The sequence below is a fragment of the Polyodon spathula genome, chromosome 1 (genome assembly GCF_017654505.1).
Source record: "Polyodon spathula isolate WHYD16114869_AA chromosome 1, ASM1765450v1, whole genome shotgun sequence".
Classification (NCBI taxonomy): domain Eukaryota; kingdom Metazoa; phylum Chordata; class Actinopteri; order Acipenseriformes; family Polyodontidae; genus Polyodon; species Polyodon spathula.
The window spans coordinates 29,903,106-29,923,111 of NC_054534.1; the positions used below are offsets into that span (position 1 = coordinate 29,903,106).

The 20,006-nt window shown below is 36.3% G+C and overlaps 1 protein-coding gene across 5 annotated transcripts in view; it reads left to right on the plus strand.

The window, feature by feature from the left end:
* Window positions 1-20,006, plus strand: part of LOC121317012 (microtubule-associated serine/threonine-protein kinase 3-like) — a 103,229-nt gene that overhangs the window by 58,004 nt on the left and 25,219 nt on the right. For 4 of the 5 annotated variants that reach the window (XM_041252545.1, XM_041252516.1, XM_041252555.1 and 1 more), the window contains 8 exons: window positions 2,799-2,887; window positions 9,994-10,063; window positions 11,576-11,596; window positions 12,335-12,413; window positions 15,211-15,365; window positions 15,924-15,999; window positions 16,416-16,625; window positions 19,804-19,905. In XM_041252545.1, coding sequence (XP_041108479.1) covers window positions 2,799-2,887; window positions 9,994-10,063; window positions 11,576-11,596; window positions 12,335-12,413; window positions 15,211-15,365; window positions 15,924-15,999; window positions 16,416-16,625; window positions 19,804-19,905 — 802 coding nt within the window. The remainder of the gene's footprint in view (window positions 1-2,798; window positions 2,888-9,993; window positions 10,064-11,575; window positions 11,597-12,334; window positions 12,414-15,210; window positions 15,366-15,923; window positions 16,000-16,415; window positions 16,626-19,803; window positions 19,906-20,006) is intronic. The other variant, XM_041252526.1, reaches the window with a different exon arrangement.

Genomic DNA, 20,006 nt, shown 5'->3' on the forward strand with positions numbered 1-20,006 from the left:
ACTGCTTTTTATGTGGCAAGTTAGAAAATAAACCATTTTATGTTTAATTGTTCATTTTAAATACGGCGTTTCGGCTGTGCGGATGTTTGATATGATGTGCTCGAATAAGACTTGTTGTACCCGATAGTTTGTATTTCATTTTAATATTGATGATGTTTAAAATGTACCGTGATACCGAGTGCCGTCGGCGGTTGTAGGTATGAGTAGAACTGCAGTGGTGCTAGTGTTAAAATAGTCCATAAATGTTTTGTATGGCCTTTCTGCTGGAGATTATGTGAGATTTAAGTCAGAAGAAATGTTGAATCTCGTGGGCCACAAACAAGATTCCTGCTCCGGTTTACATGGGTTTTTACAGCTATTTTTATTGTGAGAAAGCGATTGACCCTGCTGTTAAAGTCGCACTGCCAAAAGGAGGTCCTTTTGCTGTTTCATGATGTATTCGGGTGACATCATCATACAGTCATGACTGTAGAATCGATTTTCACATGCAGGTAAACCAAGCCAAGGTTATATACCAGGCACATTTCAATTAGACGATTAATAAGGAAGAGTATAATGAATTACATGGGTACCAGTATACCGTAGACTGGCATCACAATGGGTGCTGAATGCTAATTACTGCAGAGCAGCAGATGAGGGAGCAAATAAACCCTGTTTATTTAAAAAATAATAATAAAATATGTGGAAGTTGCTTGAAACTAAGTTTAACAGACTCATTTGTGGGTAGGATCTTCACAGCGAGCACTATAGAAAGTGAACTGTAAACATACTGTTTGGCACATGGAAATGAAGGGATATTGACTCGGGCACCGTTTAACTGAACTTTGAGGAATGACCTGTAATCATGTGCAGTTTCAAAACATCTATATGGTTTGGAAAGATAGACAGAAGACTTAAACACTTCCTGTTCTCACTCCAGTGTCTTATTCTACTCTTGAGAAAGCATTAATTGAGAATATCAACATGAAGTGAAACCTTGTGGTGCTATAGTTCTATGAAACAAAACACAGATGTGAATGTGTGTTTTTTTTCTGGTTGATTCAATTAATTACTGTAAAAACCATCAGCTCAACAAGCTGTTAATCTTTCATTTTTAACCAGCAAGATTTTTTTTTAAATGAAGATATTGTTCATATATTGAAATCTGTACATCACACATTGATATTTGAAACTTAACTATTGAAACAATCTAGGCCTTGGAAATCTATATACTGATGCAAAACATTGGGTGCAGCTTGAACTTAGTGTTTTGCTGTTTTGTTTCAAATAATTTGTGAGTTTCCTTTCAGAAGATTAATTGATGTCAAATAGTAATAGCAATGAAATTGAACAGGGGAAGTTAGATGTTGTTTTATTACTTGAATTTCTGTATTAAAATCTCATTCTTTTTATTAAGAGGCAGAGGGAGCAATTACATTCTATGTATTTTTTTCTATTAATAGGGAAATGCAGATGCCGGCAGCAGCTGAAACTGTAGGACAATAAAGTGTAGCAAGAGAGTATTGGCGGACTGTCAATCAAAGCAGAAATTCACAAGTCAGAGCTAACAGATTGCCTACCTGTAGGTGGGATGTAGAGCGGGAGCTCTGACAATAGGGAGGTTAAGGTCATGTGATCGCTCTGCTGGCAGATGTAAACAGTGTGTTGTGTATTTTATAAAATTACAGTATGTCGAATCCGCTACCAAAGAATATGTTTTGAAAAGTATAAATAACAAAAAGGCAGCTACAGGAGTTGGAATGCATTTGTACCGTGGGCTCAGTTTGAGGTGCTGGAATGTTGTGTTTTTTTTTATAGAAATGTTTTTATACTAACTTTTGTACTATAACATTCATTTAAAAATTCAATTTATGTATATGATGAATACTTTTTTGTGACTAATTAATTAGCTTTTTTTAAAACTTAACATTTTAAATATTGAGTACTTTGATATATGTTTTCAATGGGATGTTGCAAGCCAACAAATTTGATTTTGCAAGTTTTATTTGGTTACACATAGTGGGGGTGGGGAGTAAGTTCTTCAAGGCTCTCGTTTCCTTCTGTATTGTGTGCATTCGTCTTTTTTTGCATGATAGTTCAGCGTGAGAGGTAACAGCTGGATATTATAGTTACACAATGTTCAGAAATTAGGATTGAAGTTATGTTTTTGTGCACATTGTACTGGTTTTACTCAACAGTGATTCCTGTTCAGGTATTTATGAATTGGAGTAATAAGAGACATGCACTTCTTTCTTGTTTGATGACCAAGAAAAATAACTGCATTTCTAAAATGTTTAATTATACAAAGGTGCCTGATTTTTAAAGGTTTGAAAAAGTCTGTTTTAGTTTTTGCAATTTATTTATTTACTAAAATTAAAGTGTGTTAAATTGTTTTATTTTGTCTTTCACAATGTGTATTCAAATGAATAAAGGATTGTTTAGATTGGGTTTATTTATAATGTTAGAGGTTTAAACATATAAAATATTTTTAATTTGACATTTTCCCAAGGAGTGCTAATAGTGGGCCGCAGTGCCTACTGCAGGTGGGCCTCGGGTAAAGAAAAGTTTGGGAACCCCTGCGTTAGTGTACCAAGAATATATCATTGTCAATATTTATCAATAATAAAAAAGTTGTATTAGAATTTGATGTTCGCGAATTAAAAATGAAAAAGATAAACGTTCTTAAAGAGTAATCAAACCCATTATCTTGTATATTTTGTGGGGATGATATGTATAGTAATCTGGCATACCTTGTTTCCTGGAGTAAATTACATGATGCTGTATATCCTGAAATACTTTCTTTTTTTTTTTTTTTTCAGCTGCAGGACAAGCAACAGAAAAAGTCTCATAGGAAGTGGTCAGTCTTCAGCACTTCCTCGACCACACTCCCCCCTTTCTGCTCACACAGGTACAGTCCCTTTTGTTGCTGTGTTTGTCACTGACTGAGACAGCGTGTGCATTGCAAGTGTTTATGTCCATGTGCCATTGTTCAAGTTTGTTACCTTAAACAGCTGCATATGTGTGCAGGCCTGTCTCATGTTCATACTTTCCAATGCTAGGATGTAAACAGCATATTTTATGTTTAGTTTCCGTATCACTGAGGCCCCACTGCATAACACTGCTTTCTCTACAGATTGAAAAGCTTGTATTTCACTAAGGCTCTATGCGTTAGAGGAAGCCTACTTGTCATAAGAAAGAGACTTTGTTTTTAAAGGTAATTAAGGATTTCTTTAAATAACATCCTCCATATAATTCATTCTACTGATTGCATTACAAGCAAACATTATTGAAACAACACATGTCTAGTACCTAAGCATACATTCTTCACCACAGCTTTAAATACAGTAAGTACAATGTATCCCATCTTGTACTGACAGCATGCATGGCACTGTAGGCATTGTTAGACATGCCCAAGCCTGTTACCTACAGTACACACCTACACTCTGGCTAAATAAGCTCAACTTGATTGGCAGTATTTCTAACTCTGCAGAAATAATTACTCTAAGCAATGGTCATTTTTGTAAATAAATAAGACACAGTGGGTCCCCTGCACCAGAATTGGGAAACCCTGGAAATCTGTGCAAGAAGAGCGATTTAAAAACGAAACAAAAAAACACCAAAAAAAAAAAGAACTCTAACTGGTCTAGTAGCTCCCTGTAACTCTTGGTTGCTAATTGTTTGATACTGTTAGACCAAACTGTCTCCTCTGTCTTTTGCTGAAATATCGTGCAGCCGATTTATAAAAATAATGTCAAAGACAGTGTACAGCAGAGTGGCCGAGTTTTATTTAAGAACATGGTGTGTTTTCTCTGGCTTGTGGTCTTACATCTGATGGTTTATAGCAGCATAGTCACATTCGCCACAACATCAGGACAAAGGAGGAAGACAAAACCCAAAAAGAGCAAAACCCAGAGCACCACTCATTTTTTAACCCATTTATCATGTTGCTTTTCACCTGTCTCGGGTGATTTGGTTTTCAATGTACTGTATGAGTAAGACTGTTTTAAGAGCTAGTAGAACATCCCAATAAGACTTTGAGCTCCAGCACCGGGGTACTGCAAATCGAATGCATTTTTACTCTTGGATACCCCTTTCTAGAATTCCTCAGCTAGAAGGCTCTTTATAGCTCATTATAAATGTTATGCGTCGTCTCAAACACTCCGGTTCTGAGTAGAGCAGTATTTATGCTAGAAACCCGAAAACTAATTGGATTTTAGCATCTTGAAACTCACATTAAAAATCAATGTGTATTTCAAGCTCCGTGCAGCAGTACAAAATATTACCTAAAAACACATTTTTAAAATATCCTCATAGATAGATAGATAGAAAGAAAGTAAAAGCTCTAGCCACCACCATTGGTCATTAGCTATAAATAACTGTCTGTCTTTTAAGTGCCATCACCAGTTAAGTGCCTGTTATTTACAGGTAATGACCACTGCGTTCGATAATCAATATTGAATTAATACTCTCTTATATATTCCACCCCAGGTAAACCTCAGTCTTCTTTTCAGGGCTTACGATCATTTAGCCTGTGCAGATTTTGGAACATCAAAAGCTTATAAAGGATTCCAATTCATCAAATTATAATTTGGCCCTGTTGATCTGCAGACCTCTTAAAGGAGCCACCTGTTTGTTGTCACAGAGGGCAACATTGTTTTTAATATGCTCATTAACTGTTTATTCCCAAAGGCGCATGAGTTAATTACCTGCATAATGCAAGACCAGCAGTTGGATTTACTTTATCAGGGAAGAAACATCAGCCATAATCACTGTAATGCAGGAAACATCCCAGGTCTGAATTGCTCAGCTGCCAGGAGCGATTCCCAGGAACAGTGGGGGTCTATGGACATGCATATGGACAGAGAATTTGTGGAAGCAGGTTTTCCATTTAGTGTCTTCCAGGTATTGGTTTACAGATGGGTGGATGAGAGCTCAAAGCATTGCTGGAAGAGATGAAGGTCATGTTCAGCATTAACTCTGACTCCCCTTGCTTTCGAAAGATTACTGAGTGTACTTTTGGGGACCAAGCTGTTTTTTATTTTTTTTCCCCGTTTTGGTGTTGTCTCATTTCTGAGAATAGTAAGAGCATTTAGTAGCTGAATGTAATAAATTGCATACTGTAAAATATGTATTCGAAGTTGATGGTAGAGTAAACTAGAGCTGTAGCAAAGTTGGTTTCCGTATGGTGCAAACAATTTATTATTTAGTGGATATCTGTACTTGAGGACACAACCACAGACTGTAGAATACAATGTCACATCACCAGTACTGTCTGGTGAGAGGAAATCTATGTCTTGTACTGTATGTTTGCACACCCATAGCACTTTTACTGCTGATACAGTATTTATTTTATAGAAAGGAGAACCATGTTTGATCATTTCAGGTGTCTAATAACGTATCATGAATGGATGTGGAAAACAAGCAGGTTGCATCGTTGTGAAAGTCACATGTGTTTTGTAAGTGTACCAGTCAGCTGCTTTTGTTACAAGGTTAAGCTTTTGTAAAGACATTTGCCAAGGAATAGAAAGTATGTACACATTATCTTTTTTTTTTCCATGTACATAGAAGAAAATGTATCTTTTATAAAAGATTCAGTCATTCAGGTGTGTTTACAAGTATTCCTAGAAAAAATATGCGACCTGAGAAAATCCAGCGTAAGCTGTAACACGTTATTGAGAAGTGTACTAAAGAGCCAGTAATGGGGCTATTGATTTAAACTATAAACCAGCGGTATCATAGGAGACAGTCAACATGGATGCAGAAAAGGACAGCCCTGTTTGACTAACCTCTTAGACTTATTTGAAGAAGTCACTGAAAGGCTGGACACAAAGCCTATGACAGTGTACTTGAACTTTCAACTTGATAAAATGACACATGAGACTAATCCTGAAGTTGCAATATTTGGGAATACAAGGAAATACATGCAAGTGGATACATAAATTTAGGAAGCAGATAGTACATGTAAGAGGGGAGTTCTCTAACTGAGGCACAACATACTCAGTGTGGTACCGTAGGGTTCCATGTTTGCACATTTGTTGTTTTCTAACCTACATCAATCACTTAGATTGATTAAGATCAGATTTGTAGACAACACAAAGCTTGGGGTAGTGGCCAACATGCTTTCAAACCCAAGAATTCCAAAAAGATTGAGAAAGGCCTTAGAGTTGTAATAGACTTGGTAAGTGAAGCCACCCTCCTACTCTGGCTGGATTTTCTCAGAACAGGGCAATAGCATGATTAAAACAAAACTATTTGTTTATTTTTTTTTTAAATTGAATTGAAGCACAGTGAATTCAAGGTGACGTGATTTTAAATGAACTATAATTTAGTCCAGTTGCTATCAGGCTATAATTTGTACTTTATTCAAATATGTATTGAACTTTCAGTCGTTGGCTTTGACTGAAGCAGAACAGAACAAAGAAGACTGACTGCTTTGAATTTTCTAATGCCCTGAGGTGCAGTCATGCCTGAAGTAAAAAAAAAAAAAAAAAAAAAAAAAAAAAAAAAAAAAAAAAATTTAGTCGTGATAGATAAAGGGGCAAGCAGAGTCAGGGGTACTGACAGCTGAAGAAGATTCCTTCTCTTGGGGTTTGCGTGAAGCGGAGTGCAGTGATGTGATGAATTTCAATGGAACCGGTGCAGAGAACAGCCTTTCAGTAATGATCCGAGTGTTATAAAGGCAATCCTCGTGAATGTTGTAGCATGAAGTTTTAATATGCCCTGTTGTAGTTTCCAAGGAAACTGTGTAGTCATATTAGGCTGTTTGCTGTTTGAGAACATTATACATGCCAAATAAGGCTTTAGTTGGCTTAGTTATAAAATCTGAATTACTAAATTTCTTGTCGGGCGATTGACAAGAAAGTACATGCGGAGACTTCCTTGCTTACAGAGTTCAGGAGCTTGGTGATGTCTGTTGCTTTGGTTTGCTTTCAGTCCTCTTGATAGGTGAGTTAGGCACATTTCCAATTGGACATTTCAAATAATTATTAAAAAAAAAAAAAAAAAAAAGCACGAATAGTAATATAACAAAATAGGGTTTGTAGTGATTTGCACTCTTATGAAAGAACCATGCTTCATTTGGTTTATTTATTTCAATATAATATTTGTTGGAGCATTTAATTTTTTTTTTTTGTGACATTCTTGGATTTTGTAATGGTTTATGGGAACCTCAGTAGGAAGAGTTACAGAGGCTCGTGGGAGACTCCTTGCAAGCAAATAGTGTCAATAACAAAAACATTTTGTCTTTCTTTTCCCGGACACACAGAATAGGAAAGGGACACAGACATGCATATTCGTGGTACTCTTCTTACAAACTTATCTCAAACTGAGGGGCATGGACTGTATCCAGGTTGGGGGGGGGGGCATTAGAAGGTTCAGTGTTCCTCTTTCTTTATTTATTTATTTATCAGGGCTGCATACAGTGCTCATGGCGATCCCACCCTCTGTCAGACTGGTATATAGAACAGATTTAAAGAAGCGCTGGACAAGATAATGTGTCGGATATCAAAATAGATATGAGAAATGGTAGTGATGAAGACAATTTGCTTGAAGACTGGACATTTCCATCAATAGATTTAAAAAATGTGGAATTGATGGTGCGATCAGAAACCCTGAGGCAGGGTAAACTGTGTCTGTTACTGTAGTAGGACTGATCTTTTTTATGTTAAGCATTTTTGTGTGTGTGGTTTTTTTTGTTTGTTTTTTTTTTTTTTTTTTTTAAACGTTTTGCACCTTATAAAACTGGGCTGATTTTGCTAGCCTGTTAACCAGTTTGAAATGTTTTTGAAGCAAATAAAAGCATTTTTGTTTCGGCTTTTAAAGATTTCACACATGGCAATACTGCCCTACAATTACTACATGGTAGTACTGTGATCGTTCCACTGTGTTATGTTGCGAACCATAGTTTTAAAACTGAGAGGCAGCAATGCTTATCATAAAAGTTTACTGGTTTTTAAAATTAACTGCCATTTAAGAACGATAACTTCTATAACTGATTATAAGGACTTTGTTGTTCCCCAAGTTGCTGCAGTTACATTGTAGATGGTATAACGAGTTACTTTAAATAAGGTACTGTTTTAGCAGACATATATTTAATTAAGTAAACATTTATTTAAATGTTTTTGGAATTAAAAGCATAAATATAAAACTGAGACTTTTTTTTTTTTGTGAACGTGCTATGAAAAAATCCCCCAATGTAGCAAATCCGCCATATTTAATACCAGCCAAAATTTCCTGTTATACATTAACTTAAAACAAAACTTCCTGCTAACACCTACAGGCATGTCAAAGTTTGTAGATGGTGCTGTGCATCGGACTGGTGCCTTTTAAGCTTGTATAATTTTGGATGAAGTCCGCTGCCATGTATGTTTTGTATCGGTTTACTACGTGATGTAAATGTTGGTCACAATCGGTAAACTGTAATATGCATTGTTAAGTTTGCTCTTATTAAAATGGATAGGTGATGGTTTGTATAACAATAATAATAATAATAACAATAATAATAATTGATGTTTCCCGTTCCGGTGAGTTGCTTCACCGTTCTGTTAAATGTGCAGGTTTTTTTGTATTGTTGCTCCATTTTTTAGCTTGTGTAGGAGTGGTGTGTCAGTTTAGTGTTACATTTAGTTTATTGATGTTAGTTGTGCCTGTTATCATGTTTGCAGTATTCTGCCTCTTCTTTTATCCTAATCGTTAAAGAATTGAAACGCAGTACAAAAAGCAAAAATCCCGAATTGAAGATGAACTTTTATTCAAAATCAATCTGACATGAATCATTTCAAAGTGCACCAAATCTTAATTCAACATGCAAGGATGCAAACTGAGCTTTTATTCCAAATCAACCCCACATGAAAAGTTCATCAGATCCTCAAGTTTTTTTTTTACTGTTGTTTTTATATTTTTTTTTTCTTTAATCAATTTTGTTTTGCACATTGCTGAACAAGCCAAAAGAGAGTGCTTTCTGACAACCTATATTCAAGACAGATATGCCTGCGTTACTCCTGTTTTCAAACAGTCAATGTAGTTTCCAATTTTGTTGCAACTGAACTCTAAAAATAATGGTGTTGTCTGTCTGGTAATGGTGTGTAGTCCAGAGCGTGTTCTTCAGTCTTCAGACCGAGAGGTTCAGCAAGCACCTGGGGAGTACTCGTTATGTTCGTAAACCTTTGCTTTTAGTGAAGTTCCTTCAACTCATAGCCTTCAGCTATGTGCTCATTCAGCAGTGATTAATAATGATTAATAAATGTGCTTTCAGCAGCCACAAATCATTGAACTCAAGCTTGTTAGTGTGGAATGGTAAGAGTTTAAAATCAGGTGTAAAATGATAGACTTCCAGTTTAAAAATCTGTTTATTTAAGTATCAATGGAAAATACATGTACAGTATTTTTTGCTGTATGCAAATGCAGTTAAAACAAATCTAATACTTCATTTTGAAATATTCAAGTTTTATGTATTCCTGTTGAGTAGTTAGCAACCAAAAACATCCAATGTCCCCGTGGAGCAGCACCTAATATTTTTTTTTGTAAGCCTGTCAGTAAACCAGGTTTTTCAAGGACAATTCTCTTACCAGCAAAAGTTGTTTTTCTTTGTCCTTTGCCTCTAGTAAACCGCATCTGGGGAAAAAAAAAAGATTTTTAAATGGCTTTTTTCTGAAACTTGTCCTGTCGACAGCTGTGTGGAGGAAGGTTGGTGGGGACAACCACTATTTAACTGTTCAATGGAATGTCACATAGATCACTTTTTACAATCAAAGCAGTTTGTATGTTCATCCTAAAAATATTGTACATAAAAAATGCTGCTGTTTCACTGCTTGAATCCGTGAAACACAAAAAACACGGGGGAGGGATAAAGTGGTCAAGGGGTAAGAGAGGTAATCTTGTACTGTGTGCCCATAATCACTTTTCGTTCCTCACAAGGGATTTGAATGCAAGCATATTATCTCGTTTTGTTGAAAGGGTAATGCTGAGATTCCTTTGTCTTGTAATATTATTCTTCCTCTTTCTTTTTTCCTTAAGGAGCCAGCCCTCAAGACAGTCCGAGAAATTTCTCTCCGAGCGCCTCAGCCCATTTCTCTTTTGCACGAAGGTAAGATCACATTTTTAAATTTACTTATAAACCTTCCAGGTGTTTCAGTGTTGATGGAATTTGATATTCTCAGAGTGCAGTGGGATTTACTAGCACATATGTAGCTTGTTGAATAACCCACTTGATGGCTTACACAGGCGTCTGTTCAAAGTGGTGATGTATGCTTTTATACAGGATGCATTTAAATGTGGTAATTCCCATATTGCTATATTATCATCTGAAAGCCTTAGGCTTTTGGGATATTATACTGTACTTGGTAAGTTCAAGAAATCTTTTGGTTAACAATTTTAACCAGCATTTACAAAACAAAAAGATACTGTATTACCTGAATACTTAAACTGAGGCTGCCAGATAGCTTCAGAGGGCCAATGCAAAGCATGCTTCTAAAATTAGGGAATGCATTCATATAAACAACGTTGCTTTAGTGCTTCCTTTCCAGTTAACATGCTAACATTAAATACAATTATACGACAGGGGAGGAGGGGTGATTTTAAGAAGAAGACAATTTCAAATTTAGGTGGGGTCTTCAGTCAGGATGGCTAAGACACAAAGTGACAAAATAATCCTATATTCACTGATAATAGCCTTCAGATCAGGACATGAACCAACTTAAGTAAACGGTCATAGTAATTACACTGGATATGTATTTTTATTAGGTGGTTACAGCCCTGATAAAAGGTAGAATGAAAGTATAGTTCAAATACAGAGAGGGGTAGATATGGGAAACGCAGGATGTTAAATCAGGGTGTGTGTGTTATCAAATTATCTTTCTTATCTATGTCTTTAAATATTTGGTACTTCATACAGACCATGTCTATGATGCTTATCTGTAGATTGTTGTGAAACTGCACTTTGTGCATGTGTGTGTGTGCGTGCGTGCGTGCGTGCGTGTGTGTGTAACCTGTAACCTGAAATTAAAACAAATAAACTAATGAAAATGTGATTAGAGGGGGGTCCTTCACTTTCACTACTGGTGTGGAACACCAAAAAGCAGAAGACTTCATTCCCATACTAACATTTTGTTCTGCCTGCAAAACCCAAAGAGCCCATCTCAATTTTTTAATTGAACTGCAAATATACTACAGTGAGTTGCACAGCTTTGATTAGCCAATCAGAGACTATATATAGGTTATGTGCAGCAGTGAGGTTCAATAAAACTACTTTGATAACGCTATTAGCCTTAACATTTGTCTACTTAGTATTCTTATATTCAAGTTAATCATGTAGCATTACCTGCTGCCAATAACCTATGAAAGAAACAGTGTATCAGGATGCATTTACAAAAAGATGATGGGCTGTTCTGTTGGATATTTTTGTTAAGTATAGTTAGTCAAAACCTCAGAAATAGATCTCCTTCAGCACTGCTACTGCTTTTGGAAAGCAGATACATGAAACTCGTCAGAGCCCACAGAACTCCTTAGAATTATATTGTCTCTTCTTCTGTTTTTTTTTATTCTGTTTTATTTTATTTTTTTTCTTTTTTGACATGACTGATTTGATGATTTTCTTCAGTTATGGCCACAGAGCGGACAGGTAAATTCAGTGTGGTCCCTCAGTACATTTGATGTCTCATCTGTTTCTGTCTTTGTTGTATTTGTGATTTATTGAGCAGTGTCCCTTTAAAAAAGAAGATGAATGCAACTCTTTTTTAAGTTGTTAGCGATTTTTTCATTAACCTTTTGTGTTTTATCTTGTGTATTTGTGTGTCTAAAGTAAACACAGTGCTCACCTGTTATAATGCGCCTCGTTATAGTGCGGAATTGGTTATAACACGGTAGGGTTGTGGCTCCCATTTGCTCCATAATGCCATTACAATAGCCCTTTTATACTCATAAGGCGGGACACAAACAGCACGGTCTTATAACTATGGCTGCCTACTATAGCGTTATAAAGGGTGAGCACTGTATTTGTAGAATGTATTCTTTATGCATTTGTTTTGCACACGTTATTAAGTCAACACAATATTATATCTCAAGCAAATGCTTTTCAATTCTGTTTTTTTAATCAGTTTAATTAGGGATGGGGTGATGTAATTTTATTTCTGCTTGACGGCAGGTTGGTTTAACTATAAAAATATGCAGCACTAGAACACATTCTACTACAGTAGCTACAATAGTAGAACATAATCTGAAAGTCAGCTCACACTTATTTATTTGTCATTGCTAGTATTGGATTTTTCTGTGCTGTTTACCTTTTTGCAGTACATCATGATGTCTTACGAATGGCTGTATTTGTGTAGACAGTTAAGATGGCGCCTGTCTCTTTGTTTAGGTCTGATGGGCGACGCTGGTCTTTGGCATCTCTTCCCTCCTCGGGTTACGGGACCAACACACCAAGCTCCACTCTTTCGGTGAGTTTGACATTTACTTTAATGTGTACATCAAATCATGTTGTATAAATCTGATTAAAAACAGCTAGTATCAGTCCTCTAAGGCATTCCAGTCTAGGCATTATTATTATTTAGTCATTTAGCATCTGATTTTATCCAAAGAGACTTGGGAGTGAACTGTGCATCACAACTGTTGCTGCAGTCACTTAAAACAGGACTTCAGTTTTGAGTCTCATCCGTAGGACGGGATGGTTCCATTCAGATGCAAAATATGTATTTTTTAAAATTTGTATTGCGTTTAAGTGCACATAATAGACAACCATCACAGCCTCTGCTGAGATTGTAGTTAATTATAATTTGTAAGTGAATAAGTTAATCAAATTAAAAAAAAAAAAAAAAAATACAAAATTAAATTTTACCTGACTTTTTTTTTTGTAAGCCTGTTTGGAATAAAATACCTGTAGTCCTAAAGACCCCAGAAGGCTGACTTATCTAAACTCTAATTTCTAATTCCATAGAGTACATGGAGTAATAGAACATTCAGCTGCTCTTGTTAAGTAGGGAGGGAGCCGTCTGGGAAGCTGGTAGATTCCATGATTATAACGCTGGCTCAGGGCGATATCTTTTGACTGCTTCCTACTTTAAGAAAGTAATTCATTTAGATGTTCTTTAACACCTGGATACCCATTAAAAAATAATTGAATTGAAATTCTAAATCTCTCTATCACACAAAAGTTGGACCATTATTAATTTGCCAAAGTCTGCAATATATAGAATCACTGGGGGGCAGAGGGAGTGAAAAGGATTGTATCTACTATTAATGTACAATAATAGTCGTTTTGTAGAAATCAGATTCAGTTAAATTGTCTAAGAGTTTGTTACACAGCAAGGTCTGTTTTATTGATACATGCTGACATAATGTAAGGATCCCGATGGATGTTTTTGTAATGTTGCGCTGTGAGGCAGCAAAGCCACATGGACACCTGTCACCGATGACTGATTGTGTTTTAAAATCTTGATTCACTGACAAATTGCTTTAGGAAGCATCTCTCGAACTACGACACAGCCGTGTGTGATGCACTATATAAAATCCCTGTAGTGCAACTAAATTCAAGGACAACTTTCTCATTATACAGTAGGAAGTGTACAAACTCATAATCTAATTGTACTGTACAAAATGTTTAATTTAAAAACCTATTAATAATAGTAAATCATGTATGCCAAGTGTTTGGCATATTTTGTGGACTCCTCAAGACAAGGTGATGTACACGGCTTCTAGCACACCAGACGCTAATGGGAATTTGGATCAGATGGAATCTCATGTTTTCAACAAGATGAGTTTTAGGGAGAACAGTTTTCTGGCTACTATTAGTGACAGTGGAGCCAACCTGCCCACTCATAATAGTGTCCTCTATGTTTCTTGTAAATGCAAAATCGCACACTCCAGGAGATGGCAAGAATTCTCTTCTAATTAGCCAAGACTGCTGTGTGGGGAGAAAAAAAAAAAACATTCAGATCATCCAGCTTCTGTTGAGTGCATCTAGACATTTTGATTTGTATTACATTGAATTTGTTTAGTCCTCCAGGTGTCAAGTACAACATTAATTCTGGTGAAACAGTCCCGACTTGTTCAGATCAGTTGTTTTTTCTAGAACGATTTATCTGTTAAAAATAAATAAATAAATACTAGTCTCAATAACATTTATTCTAATTTCACCTTTCAGTAAATATTTTCAGATTGTGCTTGCTATGTACTTCCCTTTGTAGTTTAAGGATGAGATATAACCTGCCCTGAGACTGTGTGGTAATGTTTACTGCTCAGCAGCTAGGGTTGTGTTTCCTCTGGGCTGCATTAAAAATGTAATAAAAAATAAAAATAAAAACAGATCCAGATAAAAACACCAAATAATTGCAACCAAATAATTGGTGCATGTGGGGTTGGACTTCATAAAAAAAATAACAGCTGTGACTAAGTAACTATGATGTCGATTCGTTTTCACACAGAGCATAATTATTAGTAGCGAGTCAATTTTCCTTTTTATTGTCATTTATTTCACATTTTTGTCTGTTGTAAGCTAGTCATTTCAAGCTTGTATTACGATACACAAAGGTGTATCATATTGTGTTGTATCGCGGTGCATCGATACATCATGAATCGTCTCACCCCTAGTTGGCAGGGTGCAGTATTGCCTGCAGTGTATAGGAGTTTATCCATCGTGATCCCATCTTGATCTCATCCTACAAGAGCTCGATCTGTCAAGTCAAGTTCTTGTACTTGAAAACATTGCCGCTACAGTAAAGTGTGTTTTGTGTTTTTTTTTCTCCAAGCAGACAAAAATAATAGCAGTGTTTGGGAGAAAGAGATTGTTGTTTGATAGGCTTTTTAACTTCATGAATAGACTCCAAATTAATAGAAAATAGCTGTGCTTTCTCCTGCCCTCACACATGCATGCATGTGTTTGGTGCGCTTTGCTGATCTGAAATGTAAAAATGAATTCTGTTGCATCATGATAGTAAAGATTCCCATACGGTTCCCTACACTATATGGCTATATTTGTTATGCACTAACACGCCTTTCGTTATATGCATTTACTGTCATATTAGTTCTTTATGAACAGTATCCTACAAAGCCCCCAAATAAATGAATATGTACGGCTGGTTTCACAGCCCCCGGGTAACACTAGTCTTGGACTACCTTACCTCGGGTCACATTTGGTAGTTCACGATTAGTGCTAATCAGGGTCTGAGAAACCAGCCAGTAATGCAACTGCCTTTTTATGTTTTTTGTTTTTCAAATGCCTTTTAATTTCATTCCCAGTCATCCTGCTCATCACAGGAGAAGCTGCACCAACTTCCGTTTCAGCCAACACCTGACGAGTTGCATTTCCTCTCCAAACATTTCTGCACAGAAAGCATTACCAGCGATGACAGACTGGGGGCTGTACCAATGCGGCCACGATCCAGGAGCCTCAGGTATGTGAAAGATGAATGAATTAGATTTTCAAAAAATAAGTTCTTGTAAAGTCAGCTGGTGCCAAGAAAAGGGTGCAGTTTGCTTGATCAGTTAAATCTACTATATTTCATTTTTAAGAGGTGGACGTTTGTTGAAACATTTTCAAAAGGTAAATTAAAATCTAGATTTATAACTAGGTTTTTATTAAACCTATTTGAGGTGTATTGCTGAAGTCAACAGCAGTACATTTAGGATAATTACTTACTAGTATATTAGGATAAATAATTACTAGTATATTAGATCAAATAAATGCTTGGCGTTTTGCAATCTAACATCAAAGCCTAAGTCCAAAATATCTTATTGGAGGCAGTGTTAAGTACCTGTAATACCAAAATAGGGTTTTTATTTAAATTGCTACTTATAAATAGACTGGAACAAGTCATTTAAATCTGCATGCCAGAAAAAGATTTTTAAAAGAATGAAACATTTTGAACTGAACAATTCATGGTTTGAGAATCAGTAAAGAATTGGTAAAGAATGTGTGTTTTTGGTGAATCTGTTTTTGTGTGTGTTTCTAGCCCTGGACGATCTTCATCCTGCTGTGATCATGAAATCATTATGATGAACCATGTCTACAAAGAAAGGTTTCCTAAGGTGAGAAGCATTCCTTTTTTTCAACAGTGTGGACACATCAGGGAGTTTAGAGCTCGAGCATGCATTGTAATAAAAGGATTTTAATGTCATTAGGACAAATTTGGTGTCTGTAAGACCAATGCTATAAAGTGATATTGAATTATCAGTCACCATAACGTGTGTGTATTTTGCATCCTGTATTTGACATGAAGATATTCGGATAGATACAAAAAAAAAAAACCTTGATTATTATACTTAATAAAAGATGTATGTATTCCTCCTTTTAAGTAGAATTTCAATTCCAGTTTTGCGTGAGCCTGTTAAAGTTAAATAAAAGGAATATGATGTTTACAATAAAAGCTATTCTTATTTGGTGATGGGTTTTGCTGTGGGTTTAATTTCAGTCCGTTCTGTTTTTATTTATTTTTTTCAATTAGGCCACCGCTCAAATGGAAGAGAGAATTCAGGAAATCATCAAAAGCAGCTCCCCGGAGAGCGTTCTCCCCCTGGCAGATGGAGTCCTCAGCTTTGCCCACCATCAGATCGTTGAGCTGGCTCGAGATTGCCTGGTTAAGTCCCGCCAGGGCCTCATCACCTCGCGCTACTTCTTTGAGCTGCAGGAGAAATTAGAAAAGCTGTTTCAAGAGGTAAGCACCGCTGTGCTGTGACCAAATGCTAATAACTTAGCTTGAGTTCCAACACTGTATATTTAGACTCATTAACATCAGCTTGGCAGTTTGACATACTAGTTGGAGCAAAAAATCCCAACTCAGACACTGACTCGCTATGTGACCTTGGTCAGGTAACTTAAACTCTTTGTTTCTCAGTCCCAGTCTACAGTGAAACTGAGTCAAAGTTAATGCTATTGAGCTGACTGCTAAGTTGCCTACACACCTTTTAAAATCACATTATCTTTTAGACTCTCTGTTTTTAAAAAGCTGCATATAAGCAGACATCCTCCTTTTGCAGACTGCTATGTAAATCCTAATTCCAGATTTAATGGTCTTTACCAAAATGGTCCACTGTTAGCATGATATTTGTAGACATTTTATGACCATCAGCCCCCAGCGGTCAGAAAGAAGTGGAACAGCTGGTTCGTTAAAGGGTGCTCATGATGATTTTAAATGGTATCCTTGCAATGTTTCTTTGACTGATAGAGAGGTTATTGCCACACATCTGCAAAGTGTTAAAACAAAGTGAGAGTTGTCTCTTAACTCATGGTTCAGATCACAGTTGCAAGTTTGTTTGCTTTTTATGGGTATTGTAATAAGTGTAATGGTTTCTTTCAGTTAAGCAATGCATGGTAAGGTGGACTGTGGAATTGCATGATTATCCTACACAGCAAAAATACTTAAATCCCAGTTCCTCCTGGCACAATTAGGAATACCTCCCACAAGACTGGAATTAGCATGATAACCTGACAGCCATTAGATATTCTGTGGGTAATATGTCAAACTGAAAAAAATACATACATTTGAGAGGCAGTTCTAACTAAATAAGGGCCAATCATGACACTTAAAACATGAATTCAGAGCACACAAATTATACTTTTTTCTCTCCTCTCATGCTCCCATCATCTAAAATAAGTGATGTAACATTTATATTTTTCACACTGAAGTAGGAGGTATTTATTAGATAGATATAAATAAATGTATTTATCATGGAAGAACCTTCACTGAAAAAAGAGCAGAAAAATAAAATGCTAAACTGCCCGTCATCAAAGTGTTCTTACTGCAGTTCTTGTACCATTAAACACCTCAAATGCAACTAGCAATGAAACAGCATGTTTAACTACAAAATTTCACTCATGCAATACAAATTTAAACTAGCATTCTTTTGAAGCCATCTGTGTATGCTAAATAACTAAATACTCATTTTTAACACAATCTTAAAACAGAACTAAAAATAAAATGTGACGAACCTCTTGTTGTTTTTAATTCACTTAACTTCAAAACAATTCTAAATATAGGTTTAAATAGATAAGTTTAACAGAAAGATGGATAAAATGATTATTTTTTAAACTTGCTTGATTTTTAGCTAAAGCCCCTATCTAAAATGGGAGAGTAGATGGGACACCTTTTCTGCAGTACTGAAGGGGGTTTAAAAATATGAATCTTACCGAGATATTCTTCTCACAATTGCAGTTCTGGTGAAGTGACTGCTTTGAAAAACCAGGATACCCCGGTTGTTGGCAGTCAGAGTGTTGCATTCTGTCTGATGCGTTTTGTTCAACATTCAACTTTCAATCGCCGCGTGTCCTGTTGTTGGACACTGAGATTGCTCCAGGGGATACAAACCTTAAGTAATTCCCTGTGAGTTGAGAAGCTCAATTTAACTGCCAGTCTTAGCTTTTCAAGGATCAAGGTCAATTTCAAATAAGCTTTTTTCCCCCCTTCTCTTCCTTTCAGTTAAGTCAGCATTGGCAGCAGGATATATAGTTTACAATGTACTGCATTGTCTGTGCACTATGAAAGCATTTGATGCAGTTATATGTGCATGCACATCTGCAGACCTTAACAGAAGTCTTAACAGCATTTGGGATCCCCTGTTTTATGTAGTTTTCTGAAGTAACATTATTACCAGTTTGTACATCTGCTGTGTGCACATTCTATTTTCTAAATACAGAGGATTGCATAGCAACACAATGCAAATCATTCTTTTCCTTGTTGCTATATCACACAACAAGAAACACAACAATGAAATTTATACTACAACCAACTTGAATGTTCCTGATGTTCCAGTGCATTGTGGTATTAATAAAGGGCAGTATGTAACAGTGCAACAAACTGTTGGGACGGTTGGAATGAGGTTCTTCTGTTCGAACGCAATGTTTGGTTTTCGCTAAACATAAAGTTTCTCACTGAGGCCAAAAAGTTCTGCCTTGTTCCTGAAGTCTTGTGGGTCATCTGTGTGCTCTTTAGCAAACTTCACACTGGCAGCAGTGTTCTTTTTAGAGAGCAGTGGTTTTTTCCTGGCTATCCTTCCGTGAACACCTTTCTTGTTCAATCTTTTTTCTGATAGTTGAGTCATGAACATTCACATTAGCCAAGGAGAGAGTGGCCTGCAGATCCTTGGATGTTACTCTGGGGTTCTTTGTGACTTCCTTGATGATTTTCCAGTTTGTTCTTGGAGAGATTTTGGTAGGATGACCGCTCCTGGGTAGAGTGACTGTGGTCTTGAACTTTCTGTCTGACAGTGGATTGGTGGATCCCCAAATCCTTAGAAATGGTTTTGTAACCCTTTCTAGACTGATGAGCATCAATAACTATTTTTCTGAGGTCCTCAGAGATTTTTTTTGATCGTGGCATAACGTGTTTTCACACAGCTGTATGGTGAAGACCAAACTCACAAAGTTTCTGATCTTTATATAGGGTGGGGCCTCCCAAACTCATCCCTTAAGATCTACCTAATTATTTAAACACCTGATTCTAATTATCCCCTTAATTGAGCTGATAAAACCAGGGGTTCACTTACTTTTTCACATACCCTGAATCTGAATTCCTCACTGTGTGTCTACATTCATACATCATTTTGTTTCAAAAGACATGGAATTGGTTAATATAAACCCTGCTGGAAATTTAAGAAAAGACTGGTTTTGATTCAAGAAGGCTATCATGGTAAAACTATGTAATTTCCATAATTCTCATTGGGGTTCACAAACTTTTTCTCGGCACTATATATTAAAAAACAGATTGTAATAATACAATCAGTGATATGGGTTCACAGTCTTCAACGTAATTAATGTGTCTGCATTTCCATGTCGTAACATTGTGTTGCAAAGAACAATGTCTAGTTTCTTGATTTAAATTGTTTCTTTTTTCGTAGTCTCACGAGAGATCAGAAAGTGGGGAAGTTGCATTTATTAAAGAACTTGTTAAAAAGATTCTGATCATCATTGCCCGTCCTGCTCGTTTGCTTGAATGTTTGGTAAGTTTCATTTTTTTTGTTGTAATTACAGTTATTGACATATGATAAACATACCAGCCAATATTTTTAATATTCAGGTTTTCTCCACCACCAGCTGGCGG